Raw genomic sequence first — 26,328 nt, forward strand, 5'->3', positions numbered from 1 at the left:
TCACAAGATCCCTGACCTTGGTTTTCTTCTCTTATTAAATGGGTATAATCATGCTAGCTTAACTCACAGGATAAAGGCGAGGAACAAGAAGATAATGTATGTGAATGTATTTCCTAAACTATAAAGTATTAGAAGTGTAAATTAGCATTGTAAATGGATAGGGATATGTAGGAGGGAAAAAAATAGAAAGAAGAAGTGGGACCTACCCAATGAAGGAAAATGCTCACCTCCAACTTTAACAATTTTAAGATAACAGGGATACTTGAATAGAATCCATGAGGAAAACTCTCTTGATGCCTGGTTTCTGTATTAAATATCTATCCACACTGACTCTCCCATATTGTTTCAAGCACACATATACTAAAACAGTCCCCCAAATGCTGGTTGCTTCATAGTTCACACACACAAAAACACTTGCTTTAAAAAAAATCATCTAATGATAGAGAATGGGAAGGGTGTTTTCTCAAAGCTAAGATTTCCCTGCTTCTCTTCTGACATCCCTACCTTTGAGAACACAATGAAAGCATGACTTGGTGAACAAGGAGTTGGACTCCAAGTTCTCTACATGCTGGTTCCTTGGCTCAAGGAGTCTTCTCTTCTGCAGTTTTCTTACTTACAAAGACCATGGTTGGATTTCAAGGTCTCCAAGGTCTTTTCCAGCTCTTAAGAAAGATTGTCTTCATGCCATTCCTTCTGAACTGTGTGGCCTTTATACAGAATGGGGTAGTTCTGTGGAGCAAATACAGACCAGTGTCCAGAAGCTGTTACTACATAAAAAGGTAGAATGCAGAACAGTGTTTTATATGATTCCCTGTGTAATAAAAGATAAACTGGCATAAATGTATCGGTGTCAAGAAGATTATCTGAAATCATTCCAGTGAAGCTGTTGTTTTGTTTTGTTTTTAAGATTTTACTTATTTATTTCAGAGAGAGGGTGAGTGAGAGAGAGCATGAGCAGGGGGAGGAGCAGACTCTCCACTGAGCAGGGAGCGTGATGTGGGGCTCCATCCCAGGACTCCAACATCATGACCTGAGCAGAAGGCAGACGCTTAACTGACTGATTGAGCCACCCAGGTGCCCCTGGAGTGAAGCTGTTAACCTCACTTGAAAAGGGGACCTGGGGCAGCCCCGGTGGCTCAGCGGTTTAGCATCTCCTACAGCTCAGGGCGTGATCCTAGAGACCTGGGATCGAGTCCCACGTCAGGCTCCCTGCATGGAGCCTGCTTCTCCCTCTGCCTGTGTCTCTGCCTCTCTCTCTCTCTCTTCTCTGTGTATTCTCATGAATAAATAAATAAAATCTTAAAAAAAAAGAAAGAAAGAAAAGATGGGACTGGGCAGAGGAGTTGTAGAGACTTTAACTTTTTCTTTTTTTAATTATTAAGAGTTCATTGTTTTTAGGGCAGTTTTCACAGCAAAATGGAGGGGAAAGTATAGAGATTTCTCATACAGCCCTGCCTGCACACCTGCACAGTTTCGCCCATTATCAGCATCCCCTACCAGAGTGGGACATTTGTTACAAACGATGAACCTATGTTGACACATCGTAATCACCCAAAGTCCGCAGTTTATATTAGAGTCCACTGATGGTGTTGTGTATTCTATGGCTTTAGACAAATATGTAATGACAGGTATCTGTCATTAGGGTATCATGCAGAATGTTTTCACTGCCCTTAAACATCATCTATTCTTTGCCTGTTCATCTCTTACACCCTACCCCACAACCCTCGCAACCCCTTGTCTTTTACTGCCTCCATAATTTTGCCTTTTCCAGAATGTCACAGAGTTGGAATCATACAGTATGTGGCCTTTTCAGATTGGCTTCTTTCACTTAGCAATACGCACTTAAAGTTCCTCCATGTCTTTTTTAACTTTTTATTTTAAATCTTTCTATAGTATTGGACTTTCCTAACTATAGGCATGATTGCTTTTATTTAAGAAAAATGATGACAGGGTTATCTGTTAGAGAAATCATGGGTCGTTTTGCTTTCTTCTTTTTATTTTCCTGAAGAAAACCCACCTTATAAACATAATTTTTAGTGCCATTCTGGATATTATCTATGTCTTGTCTAGCCTTGTCAGACAGTAACACCAAAGATGTCAAGCAAAATAATCCCAAGCCCCCAAACTTCTCTTAATATTCCACAATAGGATTCATCCCCCTTTCTGCAGTGCCTACCACCCCTATCCACACACAGAACTAGATCCTGACAGTGTGGAACCCCCAGTAGAAGGATGCCTGTCCCTCTGGACTCAGCATGTTGGTGACTGTTTGAATCTGCCAGTGAGGCAGGAAAGAGAGTTCAGTTAGAGCTTGTGATGTAAATTGATCCTGAACATTAGTAATGTGCCTCTGGTGTTGAGGAACAGCATGTGTACCCAGTGTCCAAGATTCTGATTGGCACCTGAATTTCAGAAATCGTGACTGTCAGTACCTCAGACACAGCAGCCCCAACATTGGAAGGGAACTCACTTATTCACTGAATTTTTACTGTACACTTGCCATGGCTCCTTACAGCCCAAATCTAAGCCTTCGTTATGGCATGGGGGTGATGGGAACTGGGGTTCTAGTCCAGAGTCTACCGCTAACTTGTTCTGTTGAGTTTGGACGAATCATATCACTCTGAGCTTCAGTTTCCCCAAATGTAAACAGCGGGGTGGGGTCAGTGCCTTCTAAGTGTCCTTTCACGAGTGCTGAACCGTCTAGGATTTTGAAGGCCGTCTAGCTACCCGCCTCCCCCAGCCTCTCTTTCTGGGAGCAGCCAGATTAGGAAATAGACAAGAAACAAGCTCTCTTTTATTCTAGTTTACTGGTATGTGCTGACAAATAATCATTAAAACATCCCAACTAAGATTTCCAAGGCAACCCTTGCAAATATGGGGTAAACCAAAATAAGGCACCTCACAGCCTCCCAGGATGATAGAGTCCAAAAGAGGGTCTCTGAAAAAAAAAACAGGGTAAGGGGTGAAGCCTATTTCAAATAATATCTGGGCTCTGGAATCTAAAACAATGTCACCAAATATTACCTATTACTGCTAGATCTTTCCAGATTATTCCAAAATTCAGACTTGGATTCTGAGCAGGCAGTCATTCACCATCAGAAACCTAGCAATGCTGGTCATACTAGGTTAGGAAGTCCTGGTGGCAAGAAAAATAAAAAGTTTTAAGAAACAGACTGTCAGGGCACCTGAGGAGCTCAGTCGGTTAAGCATCCCACTCTTGGTTTCGGCTCAGGGTCGAGAGATTGAGCCCCGAGTTGGGCTCTGTGCTCAGTGTGGAGTCTGCTTGAAGATTCTCTCTCCCTCTGCACCCCCCCCACTCTCTCTCTCTAAAAATAAATAAATCTTTAAAAAAAAAAAGAAAGAGAGAAAGATGCAACAGGTGGCTAAGTTATAGTGTCTCAGATAGTTGCCACTCTTGCCGCAAAGCTAAAGATCCCTCTGGAGTCTGGACCAGATCCAAGCATTTTGGAATTTGATTCTGGGCCTATTGCTCACCCTGAGTCAGAACTGAGCTCATTGCTCGAATGGGCCTCCACCCTCAGGTTGTGGAGGCCATCGGGTCATTGGGAACATGTGTGGACTCTTCCCTGACACCTATGTAGGGAGAAGGGCTTGCCGTCTGTGTTTGCCACTGAGTATGGGAGGGAGGGAAGAGAACACGGAGGAACACACAGGCAGAAAACTAGCAGGGCAATGTGGCCTAATGGGAGAGAAATTTACTTAGCATAAACAGAGCTAGGTTTGAGTTCTGACTTCCTATTGACCCCATCATTAACCTTGGACAGGTCCCGACCTCTCTGAGCTTGTTCCCATTATAGGATAAGAGCAATAATATGCACCACACAGGATTGTGACGGTGATTGACATGAAGCGATACATGCACACATGCCTAGCACAGGGACTGGTACACGACAGACACTTAATAAGTGATGGCTTATGTGAATCTAACTCCCACTCCAGGGGGCACTAAGACAGGAAAGCATGTGAGATGGTAGGAAAAAAAGGACTCCGCAAAGGAGGTTATTCTGGAATCTGGGAAGCAAGGGAGCAAACAGAAGAGGACAAAAGAGAGGTCAGTGGCTCCAGGCAGGGGAGGTGAGAAGGTGTAAACTAACAGCCTTCTGTGTGGGTGTTGCCTACCTGGTGTGTTCCTGGGCCCAGGAGGCTGAGTGAACCGGTAACCCATCGGGCTTCCTTTGAAGCGCAGCAGAACTCCAGCACAACCACGGGCCCTTGGGCCATGGAGTCTGTGCCTACTTCCAGCTTCTTAGAATACAAGTTGGTCCAGGAGATGTTTAGAAACTGCTAGGTTCTAGGCAGACATGTCTCTGGCCTGAGGTTGTGCAAGCGAATAAGCCTCAGTTAGAGTCTATTCTCTGCCACTTTCCATCCTCTGCCTCAGGATCCTCTGGCCCTCTGTTTGAACCAATTGAGTAGCTAAAGAACCTGGGGTCTCTCACAAGCAAGACCAGTTCAGAATCTGAGAGCCGAGTACAGGATTTGCCGGAAGAGAAGATATGTGTGGTGATCAGTTGAGTTCCTTCAGGAGCTTAACGAGCAAGAAAGCTTACTGGTGGGGAGGGGAAATGGAGGAAAGCAAGACCTCTCTGAGAGGGAGATATCTGTGGCAGCCTCATGCTTGCTTTGTCTGCCCTGTTGTGTCACATGCCGGGGCCGGCTTCCTGAGCTTCTGCCCTGGTGTTGGATGAGGAAAGCCCTTGGCTTGCTCAGGCATCCAAGAGTGAAAGCACTAGAAGGTATGTCCTTTGGCCCCTCCTTGTGATCCTGCTCTTGGAGGTGCACCTCTGCCGTGATGTCCGTGATGTCCGGAGCCCTCTTATGTCCCCACGTCTTCCCAAGGCAGGGCCCCAGGGAACAGGCGGTGCTTTCTGCTCAGGAAACCCTTCAGCCTTTTCTGCATCTCTTCAGAGTTCCACCCTTGCTCTCTTTGAAGACATAATGGGCAGCAGGGAGGGGAGGGTTAACATTGTTTTCTTATTACAAAAATAAGACATTGTAATTGTAGGAGGTATTGCAAAGAAATTCAAAGAAGAAAGTAAAACTCACTTGTCATCCAGCCAACTCTTTCCTGTTTGGGTTTATTTCCTTCCAGTCTTTCTTCTGTGTCCATATAAACATGTATCAGCTAGATCCCTTTGAGGTCTACCTTTTTCCAGTTTATTTAGGAAACAAGGAGTTTGTGACATGTGTTGGGGCCACCGCCAGGAATCCCTAGTCTCCTTTCCCCATCCCTCAGGATGCCATTCACTCTCCCTGAGTGTCAGCTGAGGGGCAGATCTGCTTCCTTCTGTTGCTTCTTCCCTTTCACATGCCATGGTACCACCACTTCAGGCTGCAGAGTTCCTGACGGTTACAAGATACAGAGGAGTTTACATCTCAAAAACTGAATATTCAGAATTCGTTTTCTTAAAACTCACCTGGCTGTTGGACTACCAGGAGTTTCTTAGTGACTGCTGAACATTTTTGGCAGGTTGCAACAACCTACCATGCTTCTCAGGCTCTTTTCTTTACCCCCTCTCTAGCTCTTCTCTGTTTCTTAGGATCTTCCACTCTCAAATGCAAGTCATTTCAAAAGCAGAGCAGTTTTTGCATCTTTTGCTACCTTATTTGCTTCTCACTGATCTCGAAGTTTCACCTTACCCACTACAGCAGTTGATGAGGATATTCTTAAAAAAATAATAATTTATTCCCTAAGAGGAACTCTGATGCCTGCTATTAAAATTCCTCACCCTGATATAAACACACATTTATTTTTCACAAAATTTATTTGTGCTTCACAAATGTTTACAATCTTTATTTTTCCACCAATATTTTCCACTAAAAACATTTTTTTGGTGTCATAAAGTATTTTTCTTCAGTATGATTTTAATGTCTGTGTCATGGTCCATTGGCCAAGGAGATTAACCAATCTCCTACTGGTGGATATTTTGGTTATTTCCCACACTTTGCTGTTACATGTGGTGCTGCCACAGAGAGGCCACAGAGGTGCTCTTTCTATTACATATGTGCCTGTTAACTAACTTACCCCCAAAGTATCTAGTGATGTGATGTTTACACTGGTGTCACGGGAGGATGTTGGGAAAAGCAATAGGAATAGGAGAGATATTGCTGGGTCACAAAGGGGTGTCTGGAGAGGTGATTAGACCAGGAAAAGAGTCCTGTAAAGTCCAGAGGAGAACAGGATGGGATTTTGGCTTCTGAGATTTCCCCTCATCCTGTCTGAGAATTCCTGCCAGTAAGCATAACATGTATCTTGGCCAGAGCCAGCCACATAAAGATAATTTTGGGCAATGGGTTTCTTCTGTTGCTGCGTATTTATTCATCATCACATTACAAATGGCCCAGCTGGCCATCTCCCATTCCAATTCTAACCCAACAAAGGGGCATTAATGAAGACTCCAATATGCAGTAATCCTGTCCTACCTTCTTCCTTCTACTTCCTTGTCTCTATGTGTATCACAATGAGGTCAAGAGTGAGAGCTTGGGGCCAGGGGGGAAGAATTGTAAGCACACTGCCATAGCACCCAGGTGTTTCTTTCATGAACAGTGGCATCTGATGGGCACCAACAACAGGAGGAGACCTCAGGCTCTGGCTTTACAACTCTGTTGAGCAGACTCTGATATCTCCAAAAGGACTGTCAACATGAGCCTTCAACATATAGGATCTTCAGTGGGTTTTTCACTTTAACTCTCTCACCTGCCACTTTGCCACCTCAGTGCTGGCCAAAAGAGGGTGAAAAGGAAGAATATTAGTTCCTTAAAAATATCAGTATCTTTTCAACGTTCTCTGTTTTCCTTATGAAGCCCCAGGCATAGGCCATGATGAATGACTCTTTATCAAATAAGTTTACTAAGAGCCTCTGCCCAACATTGTGTGGTGATGGTCAGAGGGATGCAGCATCCCTGGTTCTTGAACGCTGGCGACATCCATGTGATGAACTCAAAGGGTGGGCAAAGTAGACATCTCCAAAAACAGTGTTGCTAAAACAAGGAAAACAAAAGAAATCATTGGCAGTGTTTGTTTGAATCAAATAAGCATGTGATGGACTGGAAAAACAGAAGGTCAGAAGTGAATGTGAATGGAATCGGAGGAGGTTTAGCCCACTAGACAGAGCCACATGACTCCTGGAAGGGGGAGCTGAGGGATCAGTAGGGGGAGAACTCTTGCCTGGGCACCAGGCTGGGCAAGTCTGGTATGAATGGATACTGCCGTCTTCCTGCTCTTAGAGCTTCTCAGGGCACTGGACTCAGAAAAGACCCTTAGAAATCATGGAGTCCAGGTTTCCATTCTTTATCACCAGCTCAGCTGGAGTGGAACCAACATGGGACTTGGGTTTAGATAACACTGGCTCTTTCGTTACAAGTTAGATGGTCTTAGCAGGTCACTAAACTTCCTTAAGCCTCAGCTTCTAGAAGCAGAGCTAATAATATCTATTTCCCATAGTCATCATGAAGGTCAAGTGAGTTGGAAAACAATATACAAATGTTAGGTGTTGCTATTTACACCAGTGTGCCCACTGGTACAAGGCTAGATGTACCAAGGCTAGATGTGGTGATTTAAAGATGCCCTACGAGGAGTGCCTGGGTGGCTCAGTTGGTGAAATGTCTGACTCTTGATCTTGGCTCAAGTCTTGATCTCAAGATCATGGGTTCGAGCCCCATATTAGGCTCCATGATGGAGTCTACTTAAAAAAACAAACAAACAAAAAAACCCCAAAAAGATGCCCTACAGATGCTTGTCTGGAAGGGCAAAGAAGACAAATTTCATGAATAACTGCAATGATAGGCATGATCTGAGTTTGTGACTATGAAAAATAATTATATTCTTTGGAAAACTAAAGGCTTAATTTGATGATTGTACCTGTAGATCTGACCTCATTGGAAAAAGACTACCCACCATGAAACCACTATCATCAGGTACTAGGAAAACAGTAATTTCCCAGCAAGTTAGAAATAGAAGGAAATTACCTGATCTTGATAAAGAGCATCTACAAAACAACTAAAGCTAACACCATACTAAATGATGACAGATTGAATGCTTTCCCTCATGACCCAGGAACTGCACTCTTGGGCATTTGTCCCAGGGAAATGAAAGCTGTCATAGCAGCATTATTCACATTAGCCAAAAAAAAAACCAGGAACAGTCCAGATGTCCTTCATCAGGTGAATGGTCAGACGATGGTTACACCCACAGTGTGGAATACTACTCAGCAGTAAAAGGAATGAACTATTGATCCTTGCAACAACTTGGATGTATCTCAAGGGGATTATGCAGAGTGAAAAAAAAAAAAAAGCTGGTTCTCAAAGGCTTCACACTGTATGATTCCCTTTATGTAATACTTTGAAATGACAAAATTTTCGAGATGGAGAATAGACTAGTGGTTGTCAGGGGTTAAAGAGGAGTTGGGGATACAGAAGGGACATGGATGTGGTTCTAAAAGGGCAGTAGGAGAGATGCTTGAGGTAATGGAACTGCTTCATAACTTTGGAGGTATATAGAGGAATCTACATTTATGATAAAATGGTATATAACTAAACACACACACACGAATACAAGGAAAGCTGTAAAAATCATACAAATAAAGCTGTAAAAATCAACCTGTGGATTGTATCAGTGTCAATGTTATGTTAATATATTACACTATAGTTTTATAAGATGTTACCATTTGGGAAAGACTGGGTAAAGTGTACAGGGGAGCTCTTTGTATTATTTTTTTCAACTGTATGTGAATCTACAGTTCTCTCCACAAAAAATTTCAATTAAAAGATAATACTGTGGGGATTAGTTTTACAAACACCAGCTAAGGTAGGGGTTGTTTCAGGAAGAAACCAGAGACCTGTCATGTCAACCGTATTAGGATAACAGTAGACTCTCGATGGAATTGGAGATGCTGGTGGTTTTAGAACTTAAAAAAAAAAAAAAAAAAAAAAAAAAAGCCTTGGTGGAAACTCTGCACTTGGTTTTGTTTGTTTGTTTTCCCTTTTGATACAGAGAAACAAGTAGTGTAGAGGGTTCTAGATCTAGAGAGTTATATAGGAAGATTCCAGATGAGAAGTAGACATATCAAGTGAGCACAGTTTGGCGCTGTCAAGGCCTCACAGTTATGTCTCATGAGAAGCAAAACTCATGCCGTAAATCTGTCCAATGAAGGAGATGAGTTAAAATTCATTACAGGCAGCTGAGCATACTAGGAGGGCAGTGTGTGTAATGCTCAGGAGCACAGTCTCAGGTGCCAGATGGCTTAGGTTCAAACCTTGGCCCTGACACTTAGTCACTTTGTGACCTTGAGCAAGTGACTGAACTTCCTTGGGCTTCAGGTTCCCAATCTAGAAAATGGACAAGATACTAGAACCTACCTCTTAGATTGTTATCAAGAAGAAATGAGTTAATGCTTAGAATGGTGCCTGGCCCATTCATGCTTAATAAAAGTTTTCTGCTCTTACTCTTATTATCTTTCTAGAAGGATTGAGGAACACTGCCCACTGGTACAAGGCTAGATTCTCTTGAGCTCATCATGGAGCATCTTAGCCTTCTGCTGTGTTTCCCCATTTCCTTGGCCTGGGCTTCTGTCCTCCAGTCAGAAATCTCTAATCACTAGGAAGAGAAAAAACCAAAATGTCACCAGCTGATCATCTGTCTGAGAACAATTGTTTTCCCACATGTGCAGATTTTTTCCAGCTCTAGGACTTGGCCATCGGGGACCTGTCTGGCCCCGTGGGTAATCCTCGAACTCCTCACGGCTGTGCTGGGTTCTCAAGGTTTAACCAACTACATGGTCCTTAAGAAACTAATATCCAAAATGCTAGAATGGAAACTACCAGCTCAGGAGGTAAAGGGCCCCTGCAGGTGCCCACTGAGGACTTAATGAAAAATGTGTATTAGTGAGCTCCACCCTATTCCTTTGGAAACCTGCATGACTGGGCATATGGTCCAGGATCTCCGTGTTAAACAAGTTTCCACAGACGATTTAATGTGAAACATTTGTCTCGAGGGTTCTCATCAGATGTCAGACTTTTTTCATCCTGCTAGCAAGCCTTCAAGGAAAAGGTGGATAGCAACCATAATGATCTTTATGTTTATGCACTTGCAAGTTCAGTCCTGAGAGGTGAGGTATCTTAACCCAAGGACACTCGCATGAATGCCAGTGCCAGGGACATTGTCTTGAATCAGCTAGCTCAGAGGCTCTGAAACTGGCCAGCAATTTCTCTGCTAAAAATACTTTCCTCTTCCCTCCCAGACTCTCTAATGCCCTATAGAGTCAAGATCTAGGCCTATTAATTGTCCTGCCATTGCTGGTGTTTAGAGCTCCTACCTCTCCTGAATTATTAGGACCCCAGAGGAGCTCAGCTACTTTGGGTCCATCTCCTCCCCATCCATAAAGCTGTCAGCCAGTTACTGACCATGGAGCCCATTCATCTGTTTGCAGTGAGGGAGCAGGTGCAGGTGTGGGCAGCAGCACTACTCTTTGCTGTTGAGGGGTGTAGAGAGCTGAGGGTAGAACCACCTGTTAACTCAGGGCTGTTTCATGTGTGAGAATAGACCCGAGCCCCACTTCATGCCTTCCTTTAAGTCCACTTTTCTGGCTGCAAAGCTACTTTTGTCATATTCTCTGCATGTACCCACATGCTCCCAATGGAGAAAATACACCTTTGAAAAGAAAACTGATAGGTAATGCCAAGCATCAAACCTAGGTTTGGGTAACACTTGGAGCAAATGTGAGTTTATGTACACCCCCCATCATGAAACAAAAATGAGAAATCAAAAGAAGAGATATTTTCAGAACCCTGAATGCAAGCATTTATGTGTGTAGAGGGGAAAACCAGCACTTTCATGGGTGGGTCATTGCAGTCCTGGATTTGGAGCCTCACAAGTATAATTTCTGTCATTTCACCGCACAGGCCAAATTCCCATTGCTCTGCCATAGGAAGACCCTCTAAATCACCCACCACAATGTCTCTGACCTATTCTTGAAAATTTGCTTTTAAATCATGCTTTAGCTCTGTGTATGTATCACACACTGCATGTAGGACTCAAAATGGAGATTCTATCCTGCGAATGTACATTGTTGCTGGGGAAACCATGTTTGACAAATGGTTTCCTAAAGAGCTAGCATTTATCAGAATCCGTTTCTGTGCCCAGCACTGTGTGAAGCATATAACATACATGAATTATCTCATTTTATCCTCACAAGAGTTCCCAGAAAATAGGTATTATTATCTCTATTTAATACATGAGAAGAATGAGGCCAAGGGAGATTAAGTAACATGCCCAACGGCCTGGGCTAGTAGGTGGCAGAGCTTGGACCACAGCCCAGGACTGTATCTCCAGATCCACAATTGATGTTCAGCCAGGACACCCCAGAACTGGCACAATATTATATGCCTCTTTGGTTTGGCTATGACCTGTTCCAGTTGTTAAATACTCTGAGTGTTACCTACATCCAGATTCAAATTCCATCCACTTTACTACTATGCCATTGCTCCTTAAAATAAAACTGAAAACCAACGATTTTGCCCACTTTTGAGAAATTTTCCCCCAAGTAATGTGATAGCCACTTCCTGAGCCCACCTCTCGAAGGAATAACCAGCACATTGTATTAGTTTCCTAAGGTTGCCATAAAAAAGCACCACAAACTGGCTTAAAATAACAGAAGGCTGTTGTTAACAGTTTTGGAGGCTAGGAGTTCAAGGTCAAGGTATGTAGGTTGGTTCTTTCTGAGAGCTGTGAGGGAGTCTGTTCCATGCCTTTCTCCTAGCTTCTGGTAGCCTAGTGTTCCTTGGCTTATAGATGGCCACCTTTTACCTATGTCTTTTCACATCGTCTTTCCTATATGTGTGTCTGTCTCTGTCCAAATTTCTCCTTTGTATAAAGAAGCCAACTGTATTGAATTAAGGCCCATTCTAGTGACCTCATGTTGACTTCGTTATCTCTGTAAAGACCTTTACTCCAAATAGGATCATATTCTAAGATACTGAGAATGAGGACTTCAACATCTCTTTTGGGGAGGACACAATTCAACCTGCAAAATGAGGCAACCTCCTTCTCCTGGCCCCAGTCTTGTCTTTCCTTCCCACCCATCCAGCTCATTTTTCCCTTCTGGGCAGCGGGGCAACTATAGCGAATCAGTTGTAAGAAGAAAACCAATGGCTGCATGAACTTGTTCTTCCTCCTCTCATCCAGCTTCCCTTCATCTCATGCCAGTGAGTGGCATTTTGCCCAGGCAGTCACTATGCCTTGTGTGTACCAGGAAAAACAAAAACAAAGCAGGTGCCAGAGCCAGTAGAACCTGACATGTTTTAGCCTGAGGTCTCAGTGTGGCTACTTTGGGGAACGTCAAACATATGATTTCCACTGTCCTGAGTACATGACTCTGCAGCAGGGTTCTCAGTTGCTGATTCTCTAGCCTTTCCTGCCATGGATTCCCTTTGTGGAGCTAAGGAAGACCGCCAGCTGGTTTCATAAAACCATACCCTAACCACCCAAGATTCACAGTAGAAGATTCTCCATGTACAAAGGATCGTTAGACATTTACAGCCCAATTCTTGCCCCCAAATTTAACTTCACCGTCCACCACGTCTGTTCCCATTGCAAGCTTGGGGAAGGCTTTTCTCTTCTAGGACCTTTTCTCACCCATGACTGTAAGCTTCTCTAAATTCTTCATAGCTTGGCTGGTTCCAAGCTGTAGCATTTATTTAAAAACATTGAAAGACCCAGAGACCAGAAGGTTAATAACATTTCTCTCAAAAGGGCTTCCAAATATGGTTGTCTGGGAGCCCAGGCCCATCTTCACATGTCCGCTGTGGACATGTCTCCCCATTTTGTACCCCTTCTGCCACCGAATGACTACATCTTTGAATCCAAATATATATACCCAAAGTTGAGGCCATAGGTGAGAACAGGCTCCCTCTCCATCCAGCATGAGACCTGCCTTCCCAAATTCATAGCCTCCTCTGCTGAGACACTGACAGAGGCAGAGCTTACTTCCTTCTGGGAAGATCTTGCCCCAGAGCCTGGCCTTGGGAATCTCTATGAGAAACCAAAACCAAAACCAATACCAAAAACAGGCTCCATGTAGAGGGAAAATTGTCTTACAGAAACCCTTTTGATCACTGCCCTACAAGTTCTGAGTGTCATCCCCAACAGAAGATGCCTCACCATAAGTAGTAGGGAGAACAGAATTCCTTTTGAAAGGGAACCAGTGAAACAATGTCGTCCTTCTATTACGTGGCCAGCATTTGTATTTATAGGCTGTTAGATTGAAATGGAGAGTAGAGATTATTCAGCCAAGTGAAGGTCCCCCCTTTTACAACTAGGAAACTGAGGCCCAGAAAGGGAAAGTGATTTTCATACTGTTGGCTAGTGGCAAAGGTGGGGCTAGAATTTAGCTCATCTGATTCCCAGCCTAGTACTCTTTAAAATATTGATCCATTCTAGGGGATCCTTGGGTGGCGCAGCGGTTTAGCGCCTGCCTTTGGCCCAGGGTGCGATCCTGGAGACCCGGGATCGAATCCCACATCGGGCTCCCAGTGCATGGAGCCTGCTTCTCCCTCTGCCTGTGTCTCTGCCTCTCTCTCTCTCTGTGTGTGACTATCATAAATAAATAAAAATTAAAAAAAAATAAAATAAAATATTGATCCATTCTATATAGCAGAGCACATAGACTGCGTACATAAACCTTAATTCAAATATAGACTAGGTTACAACAACGTGGAATAAATTTCTGAATCATCAGTGAATCCAAAATGGCAGTCTAAGTAAGCCCTCTTGGATGAAGGGCTCTAACCACATGAATGTAACAGTGGAGAGAAAATATTTCAGAGGTTCCCTAATGCTAGTCAGTTCTGTCTCCTAGATGCCTCTTAAACCTATCCCTCTCTCCTGTCTTTCTGCCTCCACTTGAATCAACCTAGAGAAACCATTTCATCATCTCAGAGTGACTAAGAATAAAGTCCTAGATCGTCACCATGGACCAGAGGGGTCTGGGTGTCCTGGTCTCCTCTTGTTTTTCCAACTTCCCTCCCTTTTACCCTTCCCTTCAGTCTCTCTGCTCCAGTCAGGCATGGTTCCTCAAAACTCCTTGAATAAGTCATTCTACCCCCTGCCCCCTGCTCCAACCTCTTTCTCTGTTGGTTCTGCCTAGAAATCTTTTGCTCCTTTCCAACTAGATCACTGTCCCCCCACAGGACATTTTGCAATATCTATTTTTTTTTTTTTTGCAGTTTTATACCTTTATTTGACAATCAGCGATTAGTTCTCATCCACATTAACAGTCTGTAGATTTTTGAAAGTGGTGACAGGTACGTAGGTAACCAGCGTGTAGAGCTTGTTTGGTGAATCTTCATCCTCGTTACGTTTTCTGGACAACCGCACACAGATACGGTATGGAACATTCCTTATTCCTTTGGCCCAGACAGCTTTGTTGAGCCTGGTGTCAATGCGCACATCTGGAGTTCCCATCTCCTTCATGGCAACTAGTAGATAGAAGCCAGGGATGTCATGGGGCATCCCCCTATGACAAAAAGTTCCCCAGCCTAAAATGTTTAGAGTGCTAAGGTTAAGAAACATTCAGTCTTCAGAGCCCTGCTTAAATACTGCTTCTTCTATGAAGCCCTCCCATGATACTTTATGTTGGTTGAGGGCCCCTCCCTCAGTGTACTCCCTCTCTTCCCTTCTCCTTCTCAGTCTTGGCACATGGGAATATTCGAGTTAATATAACATCTACCTTCCCCACCAGCCTGTTAGCTCCAGGACAGAACGGAGCCTTTGGTTCAACACTGACTCCAGCACCCTGTACAGGGTCCCAGTGAAGTTAGCTATTGCTTTTTCACCTTGTTGACCCTGGAACACAGAGAAAGGTAGTTTATGCAGGTGATGTGGCTTTCACCAGGGGTTACATGGCTTTTGGAAGGCATCAGGCGCAGATCCACAGATACCCATGGTCAAGAGCATAGTCTGGAGATCCTGGCAGAAAGGGATAGATATCATAATTCTTCCACCCTACTTGAGTGACTTTGAGCAGGTTACTTAAATTCTCTAGAATGGGTTTCATCATCTACAAAAGAAGCATCAAAATAGAACCTGTTTCATAGTTGCCGTGAAGATGCAAAGACATAGTACAAGTAAGGTACTGAGCACCACCTCTGACATAGGCTAAGGGATTAACCAGTGAGGGGAAGCAAGGGCAAGGGGATTATGTGACCACAGCCCATGGGCCCTGGGGAGTGGACATAGGGATGCAGAAGGAACATCAGGAGACTGCCAGTCAACCTCTCCTCAACTTTCTCCACTCTAAGGATGTGCCTATAAACATCCCATCTTACCTCTCCCTTGGGCTTGTTACATGAACTCCAAATAGTTCCCCACCCAAACTATAGGGGCATCTAAAAATCACCTATAGGTAGGGCTGAGGGTAGCTTTCAGGATTGTTTCTTACCCTCTCCATCTCAGACCCTCTTAAGAGCCCTGGCTGGCACCACAGGTGTCTTGCCTGGATTCCACCCCCGGCCCAGCTTTCAGGACGGCAGCCCATTTGGACCCAGGCTGACTCTAGATTTGTCCATCTTCCTGGGCTCTGCCTGTGGTGTCAGCAGGGGCCCCACATCCTGCAACCTGCCTGGCCCCACCTCCCACGAGATCTGAAACCTGGTCCACCTCCAGGTATCACAGTTCCCACGGGATCTGGATCTACAGGGGAATTCAAAACATTTTCAATGAAGGATTCCCAGAATTTGATGGCTAGCCTTTCTTTTCCCCTGGGAGAGGAAGATCTTTTCCATTTCCAGGCCTCTTTGCTTCCTTTCCCCCACCACCCCACCCTCATTTTAGGCAATTGAAAGCTGTTTTTAAAAGAAACGAAGGCCCATTTCCTATACTGCTCAGGTCAGCAAACAGAAGTGTCTGTCTGAAGATGGACAGGAAGAGGTTTGCCCTGCCTGGGCAGAGAGGACACCAGATGCGGCACATGGAAACCCAGACAGGAAATCCTTTAGTTCTGGGATCACGTGTTAGAGCTGAGTCCCACACAGGTAGCAGTGAGATTCCTGCACAAGAACCCCTTGACAGAAACCCCTTCCCATCCGCAGAGCTGTGTGGAGCCCCAGGGCGGGCTCCAGGGGCTTGGGGGTGGGAGGGGTCCCCACAGTGGAGGGAGGAGAAGAGAGGAAAGAAAGGGAACTGGTGGCATCGGCTCAGAGGGATGGACTCTCGGCTGCCAGCCCATCTGGGTTTTCTGTGACCACAGATGCCCACGCCCAAGGAAGGTAGCAGCCTATCACTTCTGTCTATTTATTTGGTTTTCTCCCTTGGGGCCTGTGAAACCTGATGGGTCAGTTTCTAGATCTGGGCTGATTCTCTTGCACTTCCTGGTTCTCACACCTTCAACTTCAGACTGTGTGGTTCACCTCCCCCTCAGTCGGCATAAAGGATGTGGGTGGGTATTTTTTTCTTGCCCAAAATGTCCAATGAAAGGTCTGATCTCCTAATCAGCAATTCTTATCTCTGGGAGTTATTTAAAGGATCAAAACAGCTGAAGTTAGACCTCTGAAGATTTAAATCAGTGACTTGCCTCTATCCCAAAGAGAGAACGGCTCCTTCGACGTGGGAGGAATCTGAGCACAGGGAGCGGGCATCAGCCTTCTCTCCCACCACCCAGTCTGGTCTTGGCGGGAAGAGCACTTTTGCCTCCTACGTGTCTCTCTCTCTCTCTCTCTCTCTTTTAAAAAATATTTTATTTATTTGAGAGAGAGAGTGAGCATGAGCAGGTGAAGGAGCAGAGGGAGAAGCACACTCTCCACTGAGCAGGGAGCCTGACGCAGGGTTCGATCCCAGGACCCCAGAATCATGACCTGAGCCTAAGGCAGACAGACACTTAACCTCAACCAACTGAGACACCCCGGCACCCCTGCCACCTATGTCTCTTTTTATTCACTTCAAAGAAGCAGACAAGTGCCTTTCCTTGCCTTTCCCCCTCCTCCTTTCTAGTAATCCCTCCAATGTGTATAACACAATCTTTGCTCAATCCCTACTAACCATGTGTGTGATCACATGGAGGGGTACGTAGCTCAGGGCGGGGAGCTGGGGGAAGTAGGGGAGGCCACTGGGCACACAAGGGAAGAGGGCATCACTCTCCAGGGTCTCGCGAGCTTCCTGGCCCTGTAGCTGATTGCTGGTGAGAGAAAGCTTCAACAAGAGATGGTTTACTCCAAGACGGCTGATAGAAAATAGGAAGGGTCCCCACCACGGGCCCCTGCCAGCCTCACCTGGCCATCTTTTTCCTGTGTTTCTTCCCATCATGTCACCCCTGTGTACTTCCGTCTTCTGTCCAAACTTCTCCCTTATCTTAGTCTGTTTGGGCTGCTATGACAGTAGCAGAGACTTAGGAGGCTCAAACGAAACAATTTATTTCTCACAGTTCTGAAGGCTGGAAAGTCCAAGATCAAGGTAGTAGATTCGGAGTCTGGGGGGAATCTGCTTCCTGGTTCATAGACAGTCGACTTCGTACTGTGTCCTCTCATGGCGCAAGGGAAAGGGAGCTCACTAAGATCTTTCTTAAGAGAGCGCTAATCCCAATCATGACAGTTCAGCCCTCATGACCTACTCACCGTGAGAGTGGTGGGGAGAAGCAGACTTCCTGCTGAGTGCAGAGCCCAATGACACAGGCCCCATCCCAGGTCACAGGCCCCATTCCAGGTTGCAGGCCCCATCCCAGGACCCTGAGACCATGACCTGAGCCAAAGGCAGATGCTTAACCGACTGAGCCACCCAGGCGCCCCTATAGTGAAGATGCCACTCATACTGTATTCGGACCCATTCCAACAACCTTACTTTAACTTGATTATCTTTTTATAAAGATCCCGTTTCCAAATAAGGTCACATTCTGATTTATTGGGAGTTAGGATCCAACACATCTTTTTGGAGAGGACACAATTCAACCTATAATACAAGGCTAAATAATTCACTCAAGGTCACACAGCTTGAAGGTGGGTCCCAGACCCTGGTTTATTTGATGACAGATCCCATGGCATGTACACCCAGCATAAAGCCCCAACACTACTAAATCTTTTCTGGGCAGGGAGAAAGACCCACAGAAAGACAATGAGAGTCTGGCGTGCTGATAGCATTTTCCCTTCTCTCTCCCTGCGTCCATAGCCTGCCTGCTCCAGGCTGAGCTGGTGAATTACGAGCGAGTCAAGGAGTATTGCCTCAAAGTCCTGAAGAAGGAAGGAGAGAACTTTAAGGCCCTTTACCGGTCCGGTGTGGCCTTCTACCACCTGGGAGACTATGACAAAGCACTCTACTACCTGAAAGAAGCGAGGACTCGACAGCCAACAGGTAAGGTGGCAACTGCTGTTTTTGTACCACCAGTCTCCTCTGGCAGCTCCAAAGGCCTTCCCGTTGTGGTGCATGCTGTCATGGCCAGCAGGGCCAGGCGTGGGCCAGGACCTGAAATGAGGAGAGTCAACAGTCCATGCATCTGTCTGGGGTCTGGGTCCCGGGGGGCTTGCGTACCCCTTTTCAGAGAGAATGTGGAATTCTTTGTGTTTTTTTCCAATCCAGAATCCAGCTCTCTCCACTTAATAACTACATATTGAATTCTTTTTTTTTTTTAATTTTATTTATTTATGATAGGCACACAGTGAGAGAGAGAGAGAGAGAGAGAGAGAGAGGCAGAGACATAGGCAGAGGGAGAAGCAGGCTCCATGCACCGGGAGCCCGACGTGGGATTCGATCCCGGGTCTCCAGGATCGCGCCCTGGGCCAAAGGCAGGCGCCAAACCGCTGCGCCACCCAGGGATCCCCTACATATTGAATTCTTAGTTAGGTGCCGTGATTTGTGCTGGGCGCCAAGGACATAGAGGAGAAGATGAAGCCCCTAACTTGTAAGGATCTCACACTCCAGTTGGCAGGACAGAATAGGAATGGCTACTCTTGGTGCTAAGCTCAGCATCTCCTAGAAGGCATGCTCTGACTTCTCTGGTCAGGTCCTGTTTCTTAGAGTCTGCATTACCTGGACCATTCACTCAAAGTCATATCCACCAGCTCAGCCATTCATTCATTCCACAGACATTTATGAGCAGGTATCATGGGTCAGGAACTATTCTAGGGGCTGGGTAGATAGCAGTGAACTAAAGGAAACTCCCACCTTCAAGAAGTTTATGTTATATCGGAGGCAGATGGGCAGTAAACAAACAGATAGATAATGTTACAGTTAGCTGTGGTAAGTGCTAGGAAGAAAATAAAGCCGAGTAAAAGAATCAGGAGTAAAGGGGCTGCTGTTTTAGGCCAGGTGGTCAGGAACAGCTTCTCGGAGGAGGTAATATTTATTTATTTATTTAATATTAATTAATTAATTAATTAATTATAAAGATTTTTATTTATTCATGAGAGACACACATAGAGAGAGAGGCAGAGACACAGGCAGAGGGAGAAGCAGGCTCCATGCAGGGAGCCCGATGTGGGACTCAATCCCGAGACTCCAGGATCATGCCCTGGGCTGAAGGTGGCACTAAACCGCTGAGCCACTCGGGCTGCCCTCGGAGGAGGTAATATTTAAACGAGTGTGACTTGGTGTTACCATTGTTGTTCACAGAGGTGATTTTTTTAAAAATGTAATTATCCTTCCAAGAAGAATTTAAGAACTTCAGGATCAGTTTGCAAATATCTGAATGTCTACTCATTTCTATATCCTTAAAGAATGCCCATATCTTTATTTTTATGTGTCATCGATTTGTTCTATGTTCTATACTATAAGCAACCTGAGGACTGAGAACTGGACTCATTGAACAGAATTTTCTTGAACATCTCCTATATATGCCAGCACTGTTCTGGATGCTACACCTGGCATTTTTGAGTATTAGCCAGCATTCATTTCTGCTTCCCAAAGTATAACGTGCCAGGCAGCCCCGTAACCCTCATATTCGGGGGTGTCTGTGGGTGGGTGTGTGACCCACGCCATGCCCTACTCACTAATTTAATGCCTAGAGTTGGAGGAAACACCTCCGTTTCTGGTGAGGTGGTTGCCTGACCTTACTGATAAGGACAAAACTAAGACAAGGAAGCAAAGTCATTTTAAACTCTTCAACTAAAAAAAATTTACATTCAATTAATATTTATTGCTCATGGCATGAAGCCCTTTTAGACTTTTCTGGTCTGATCCTCACAGCAGTTTTATGAAGAAGGTGCTATGCTCCCCAGGAGAGGCAGGCTGCAGAGTCAGCTGCACCACTTAAGCATGCGTCTCCCTGGCATCTCAATCTCCCCAAGGCCTAGTTCTCCCTTCTGTCCCGGCCAGGATGAGGCTCCGTACTTGCAGGATTGTGATGAGGTTAAGTAGGTGATGAAGGTAACAAGCACAAAGTGGGTGTTCGGAAATGGAGGTTGTTTCCTGCCAAGGAGACGGGAGGCTCGGAGAAGTGGGTGACGTGCCTGAGGTCGAACGCCCAAGCAGGGTCCCCACCGGCTGCGCACATGGAGCACCACTGGGGTATAGGCTGCTACAGCGACAGAAGCCGGAGTCCCGCCCTCCTCTCCTTCCTGTCTGCCCCCTGGGACCCAGCCACTGCAGCTGGTAGGGGGCCGTGGAGGAGAGGGCTGGGGTCCTGGCGGCCCCCTCCCGTGCCCTGGACCTCAGCGGGCCACCATCTGCAGACATACCTCTGACCCGATTCTGTGTAGACCCAACAGTTGCCCCCACTGGGTGTTCCCTAAGGTGTGTCTCTCTCCTCGCAGACACCAACGTGATTCGGTACATCCAGCTGACGGAGATGAAGCTCAGCAGATGCTCCCAGAGAGAGAAGGAAGCCATGTAACAGCACCTCCCTGGAGCTGGAGCTGCAGCCGGGCGCCAGGCCGGGGACCTCCAGGCCCCGGTGAAGGGCCTCTCCTGGGGTTTGTTCCCTTCTCCCCATTTCTTCCGGCTCCTCCTTCTTCCTCCTGCTGCCCTCAACAATCTGTCGGCTCCCTGTGTGAAAAGGAGACGTGCAGATTTGGGGTCTGGCGGGTGGCCTGCCATGGAGGCTCCCCCTCTCTGGTAGGGAGGCAGCTGCAGAGGGGGACCTAACTCCTTCAGGGACAGCTGGAGAGGACTCTTGCTCGGGCTGAGCATGCTGTTGCAGCTTTGACTTTGGCCAGTGCTTCCGACAGAGGCAGAGCCCGACAGGTACAACCACCCCAAAGGCTGCAGCCCACCGGCCGGATCCCTCCACACCTTCCGGACACACCAGAGCATCTCAAGGCAGCCGTGACAAATCCAGGGATGAGACAAACACCAGAAGCATTGGTGTTTGTGAATTTGTACACTGGATTCCCCACGCCCAGCCCCGGTAACCTCGCCCCCTGCCTCCCTCCCTCCACTTGTTGTCTCGCCCCCGCTGGCTTCTCCCCCCCTCGGGGATCTGAGACTGCCAGGATTCACATGCCATTGAAGCCCACTCCCAGTGCCCTCTGGTGACCACACATACCATCCTCCCATGCTCCCACCCAGCAGGCAGCTGTGACAGCAGAGGGGCAGGGTGAAGCGGGCCAAGGCCTGAGCGCGTACATAGGTGACAGAGGGGAGGGGAGAGGACGTCTAGGGGAAGGAGCATTGTATAGCCTGGGGCTTTGAACTGTGGACTGAGTGAGTGTAAATAAAAATAAATTAACAGGCAGCAATTCCTGTCATTTCTGTGGGAAGCAGCCCACTCCCTCACTGTCACTCCCTCCCCCAACTCTGAGTCAGAGCTACTTACAGCCAGGCAGGACGGGGCTTCCCCCAAAGCAAGGGGCCATTTGTCCAGTGGTAAACAATGTTGGCTGCCGCCTTTGTGCATTAGAGTGGGTGGCGTTGTGGAGACTGCCCAGGCACTTGGCTTTGTGGGAACTGCTACAGCCTCCCTTTGATGAAATTATCTGGACTCAATATCTCGCACATAGAATGTGTTCAACAAATATTTGTTGAATGAATAAGTTATGACTGCAGACTGGCTCTCCTGCCTTAAACTAATTTTATCCCAGCCTAGTCTCCTGATATCTATGCTCTTTACGCTCTGCCATGTTGCTTCAGTCAAATACGAAACATTTACTGAGGGCTTATTGTTTGCCTATCCTTGTGCAATACGCCGTGGGACATAGGATGTAGTCCCGGTCTTTAAGGAGATGGAACAGTTGAGAAATACTCATATGAGATTATCACCAATGACACCTTTAATTTATATGATGCTTTAAATTTTTCAAAGCACTTTCGTGTATTTTTTGTGTGATTAGTGAGACAATATTGTACAAATTAAAATCTATACAGATGCAATAATGTTAATAGTTAGCATTTATTAAATGCACTATCCTCAGACCCTTACATGTATAATCTCATTTCTTTCCTGCTATTACCCTGTGAGATACTATTCCCATCAGGTGGATAAGGAAACTGAAAACCAGAAACATTAACTCTCCCAAGGTTATATGGCCTTAAGTGACATAGCCAGGGTTTGAACCAGGTCTGTCTGACTCCAGAGCTCTAGCTACTAACTACGCTAAAGTTAGCTGCTGCTCTACAAAGTATTATATTGAGCCGTTACAATCACTGGAGAGCAGGACAGTGCATATTAAGTTGAAGAGCCTTGACTATAGGAATGATGATACGTAGGCTGCCTCTGTATTTAGCCCAAGGTTAAAAAAGGTCCCTAACACCAGATTCGCTAGTGGTCAGGGCAGTGACAGGCCAGGAAAAAGACAACTGAGACCTAGAAGTTATTTCTGTGTATTATTCATTCTACTTTCTGATGTCAGCGCCTATCCAAACCCACCTAGAGGTCCCCCCCACCCCCACCCAGCATTGGGCAAGGTTCACAATTATAGGTAGAGATTGAAAAGAAACACAAAGTTAATTATGGGTTCTTTGTGTAATCAGAGGCTCTACCTCTGCAGGAGTCAATCACTGCTGAGGGGCCCAGAAGCCAGCAGTCCAGGTTATATTCACATAGCTCCTGAAAGGCTTCCAACGGGGCTTCAAGAAGGTGCTAGAAATATCCAGGGGCCCACAGTTGCTTGCCTATAGCTCACTTCTGGGGAAGAGGAAAAGGAAAATGCTGTTATAGCTGCCACATTCTCCCCACCCCTACCATATCCTTCCCTCTGCTCTCTTCTTCCAGAATGGTTCCACACGTCCCCCACTCAGAACACTCCTGCAGCATACATAGCATAGGCAGATGTGCAAACTCCCCCTCCCCCCCACTCCCAAGCCTCCAGCCCAGAAAGCTTGTGAGTTGGCAAACTGCTTGTCAGGATCTGAAGGATGAGGATGAGGTCAGAGGTGGACTGCAGAACCAGTTCAGAGTAGTTTGGTTTCCTTTGGTCTTCATACCATCAGGAAAGATCAGGCTATTCCCAAGATGGAGCAAGAGAGAGGTCTTGCCTCAGCTAGTAAATTGAGGCAGAGCTGGACAGATGGGGATAAGTTTGTCACCATCCCTCTACAGAGAAAGGTGGAAAACCAGCACCAGGTGAGGACAGCCCTGGGTACAGGCCATCTGCCCATCTGGTGGTTCACTTACACATGCTTACTAGAATCCATTCACTGTGACCCAAAGTTAAGTGATCCCAAAGTAAAAAGTTGCCTGGGGGGTATTGTTCAATATTTGGGGTGGAGTGATTGAATTTGCTGTGCGTTTGTCCATCAGAGACTTCAGAAAGCTGTTAAGCAAAATCAAGTCTATTCACCTCAGCAGAGCTTCAGCTTCCTGTTTCCCATCCCTCTCCAAAACAGGGACTGTGATTTAATTACACGCTTTGTTTGCAGATGTCACTGCTGAACTATACCTGGAGCACTAATCCTGGAATTGACCTGCTTTGTCATCTCCTGCTTGGACTTTTGTGATAGACTCTCTGGGGAAAAAAAATTATACTTTTCTTGCTATTGTCATGAAAGCTTCACATGTGTATTGTAGAAATTTTAGTGGGGGGAAGAAAAAGACAAACCCCAACCCATCATCCTATCACCCAAGACAAACATTGCTATTCTTTTGGACTTATTTTTCAGTTCTTTTTGGTATAAATGTACACATGCCATGCAGTTTTGTTTTGTTTTTACAAAAACTGGATTACACTGTATATACTCTTTAGTAATTTACTTTTCAAAATGTGTATTTATATTTTAGATATGTAGTACATACACAGATACAAAATTCAAAAAGGACAAAAAGCCCTACAGTAAGAAGTAAATCTCCTTCCCACCCTGTCTGCCAGCATCTAGTTTCCCTCCAATTACTTGTACTGTACATCCTTCCAGAAACATTTATGCATTTTCAAATATATGTGTATATATTCTTTTGTCACAAATGGTAGTATATCAGACACACTTTTTGCACCTTTTGCTACTTCACTTACTATATCATGAACGAAACATTTTTTGTGCGTCTCTCAAACTTTTTCAACAGCATCCTCATTATGCGGATAGACTCTCATTTTGTAATTGGTCTCCTTCTAGTGATTATTTCATTTGTTCCCATTCTCTATTGTAAATAATGTTGCAGCAGACATTCTTATAGCTAAATTTTGCACACACCTATGGCTATTTCCTTGGGATAAAATCCAAGAAGGAAATTGCTTGGCTATCTTTAAGAATTTTGATATATGTTGCCAACTGCCCTCAGAAAGTTTGTACTAAACTTTACACTCTCCTATTTTCAGGCTTGAGAGTGCCCTGTTCCCTGCAACCTCACTAACAGTGGGTATTGTCACTTACCAAATCTTTACCAGTCCGGTATGAAAATAATAGTATGTCAATGTTATTTGAACTCACACTTCTTTGACTATTAGTGAATAACATCTTCAAATGCCTACTGACCATTTGTACTTGTTTCTTTGTGATTTTTCTATTTATTTGATATTGGTATGTTTACCTTTATTATCAATATGTAATTTTATTAAGAATATTATTTTTGTCAAGAAACATTGCAAATAATGCTTTCCAAGTGCTTTGCTTTCAAATTTTGTTTATGGTGCTTTTTGACACACATAAATTCTTAATTCTGCAATTAATTTGTATCTCTGTTGCCAGCTCCTTCTGTCTATGGTTCACCCTCTTGTTTCCGTCAGAGTTCCCCTTCTAAAACACAATCTCATTATGTCATCCACAGCTTAAACATCTTTAGTGGCTCCTCACCATGTTTAGAATAAAGGCCTAAGCTCAGCATAACACACAGGTCCTCCATGTAATTTCTCCCACTGACTCTTCCAGGCTCCCCTCCTGATCCTCTTCCAAAGGTACCCTGCAATCCACTGTTGCACAGCTCCTTGTGATTCCCCAAACCCATGACTCTGGGTCTCTGGGCCTTTCCATGCTGTTCCCTCTGCCTAGTTGGCCAAGTTTTCAAGCAGTTGGCATCACTGCTTGAAAGCTTTCCTTGACCCCATGGTCTGTACTCCCAAAGCAACATGAACCTGCCTCTACCTAGCATTTGCTACAAGGAATTGGAACTTCCTGTTTATGTTTGTCTTGCCTGCTACCTAGATGTTCCTCAAGGCAGACCACTGGGGTTTATTCATTCTTTGCAGCCAGAATCCTGAGCACAGTGCATGACACACAGTAAGTGCTCAATAAATGCTGAGCCCTGAACTTGGAATAGAATGAACAATGGATTCAGTGGCAAATGTTACTTGGAGAAAATGCAGGCTTGGACTGGCTCTGTGCTTCTGAGAACCAAGAAGCCCTGGGAGACTTGGGTTAAGAGAAGCCACGTGCTCCAGGGCTGTGCTTTCCAGAACACTAGAATTACTTGAAGTGGCTTTTTAAAAATACATAATCTCAGCCTCTGCCTTAGATCCATTGAATCAGACACCCACGGATAATACTCAAGATACATACTATAGCTTTTTTGACTTCCTAAAGTGTTTCTGACAACCAGCGAAGTGAATGAATGCTGTGAGGTAGACCAGCTGACAAATCAGAGCACTCAGCTCCACCATTTTTAAACACTTGATTTCCTGGAGTGGATGGATGGAGCTTTGTTTGAATACCAGCTTTGACATCCACTAGCTGTGTGACCTTGAGGCCATTGCTTGACTTTTCTGATCCTCATTTTCCTCCCGCATATATGAGAATAATTTTATATTCTTTAAAAGGCCATTGGGAGGATTAAGAAATAACTGCCTCCTAGCTCAGTACCCTGCACAGAATAAGCACGGGATAAACATTCTTTTCCCTTCTCCTCCTCTGCCCCAGGTTCCTCAGTGATGTTATGGCTAATATCTTTACGTTCATCCTCCATTCTCCCACCCAGCACTCTAGAAGGAAGGAACTTCCTGTAGGCCCTCAGAGGACTCTCTCATCAAACA

At 45.4% G+C, this 26,328-nt stretch overlaps 1 protein-coding gene across 2 annotated transcripts in view; it reads left to right on the top strand.

Moving 5' to 3' along the window:
- The window catches only part of TTC9 (tetratricopeptide repeat domain 9), a 33,951-nt gene extending 8,919 nt beyond the window's left edge, over positions 1-25,032 (top strand). The window contains exons 2-4 of one of the 2 annotated variants that reach the window (XR_012002224.1): positions 18,170-18,352; positions 20,749-20,907; positions 23,792-25,032. Coding sequence is in view for 1 of the 2 variants with exons in the window: in XM_026008357.2 (XP_025864142.2) it covers positions 18,170-18,352; positions 20,749-20,828 (263 nt within the window). In the remaining variant the exon portion in view is untranslated. Of the gene's footprint in view, positions 1-18,169; positions 18,353-20,748 lie in introns of both variants that reach the window. The other variant, XM_026008357.2, reaches the window with a different exon arrangement.
- Positions 25,033-26,328: the final 1,296 nt, after the last annotated feature.

The sequence above is a fragment of the Vulpes vulpes genome, chromosome 6, assembly GCF_048418805.1.
Source record: "Vulpes vulpes isolate BD-2025 chromosome 6, VulVul3, whole genome shotgun sequence".
Lineage (NCBI taxonomy): Eukaryota > Metazoa > Chordata > Mammalia > Carnivora > Canidae > Vulpes > Vulpes vulpes.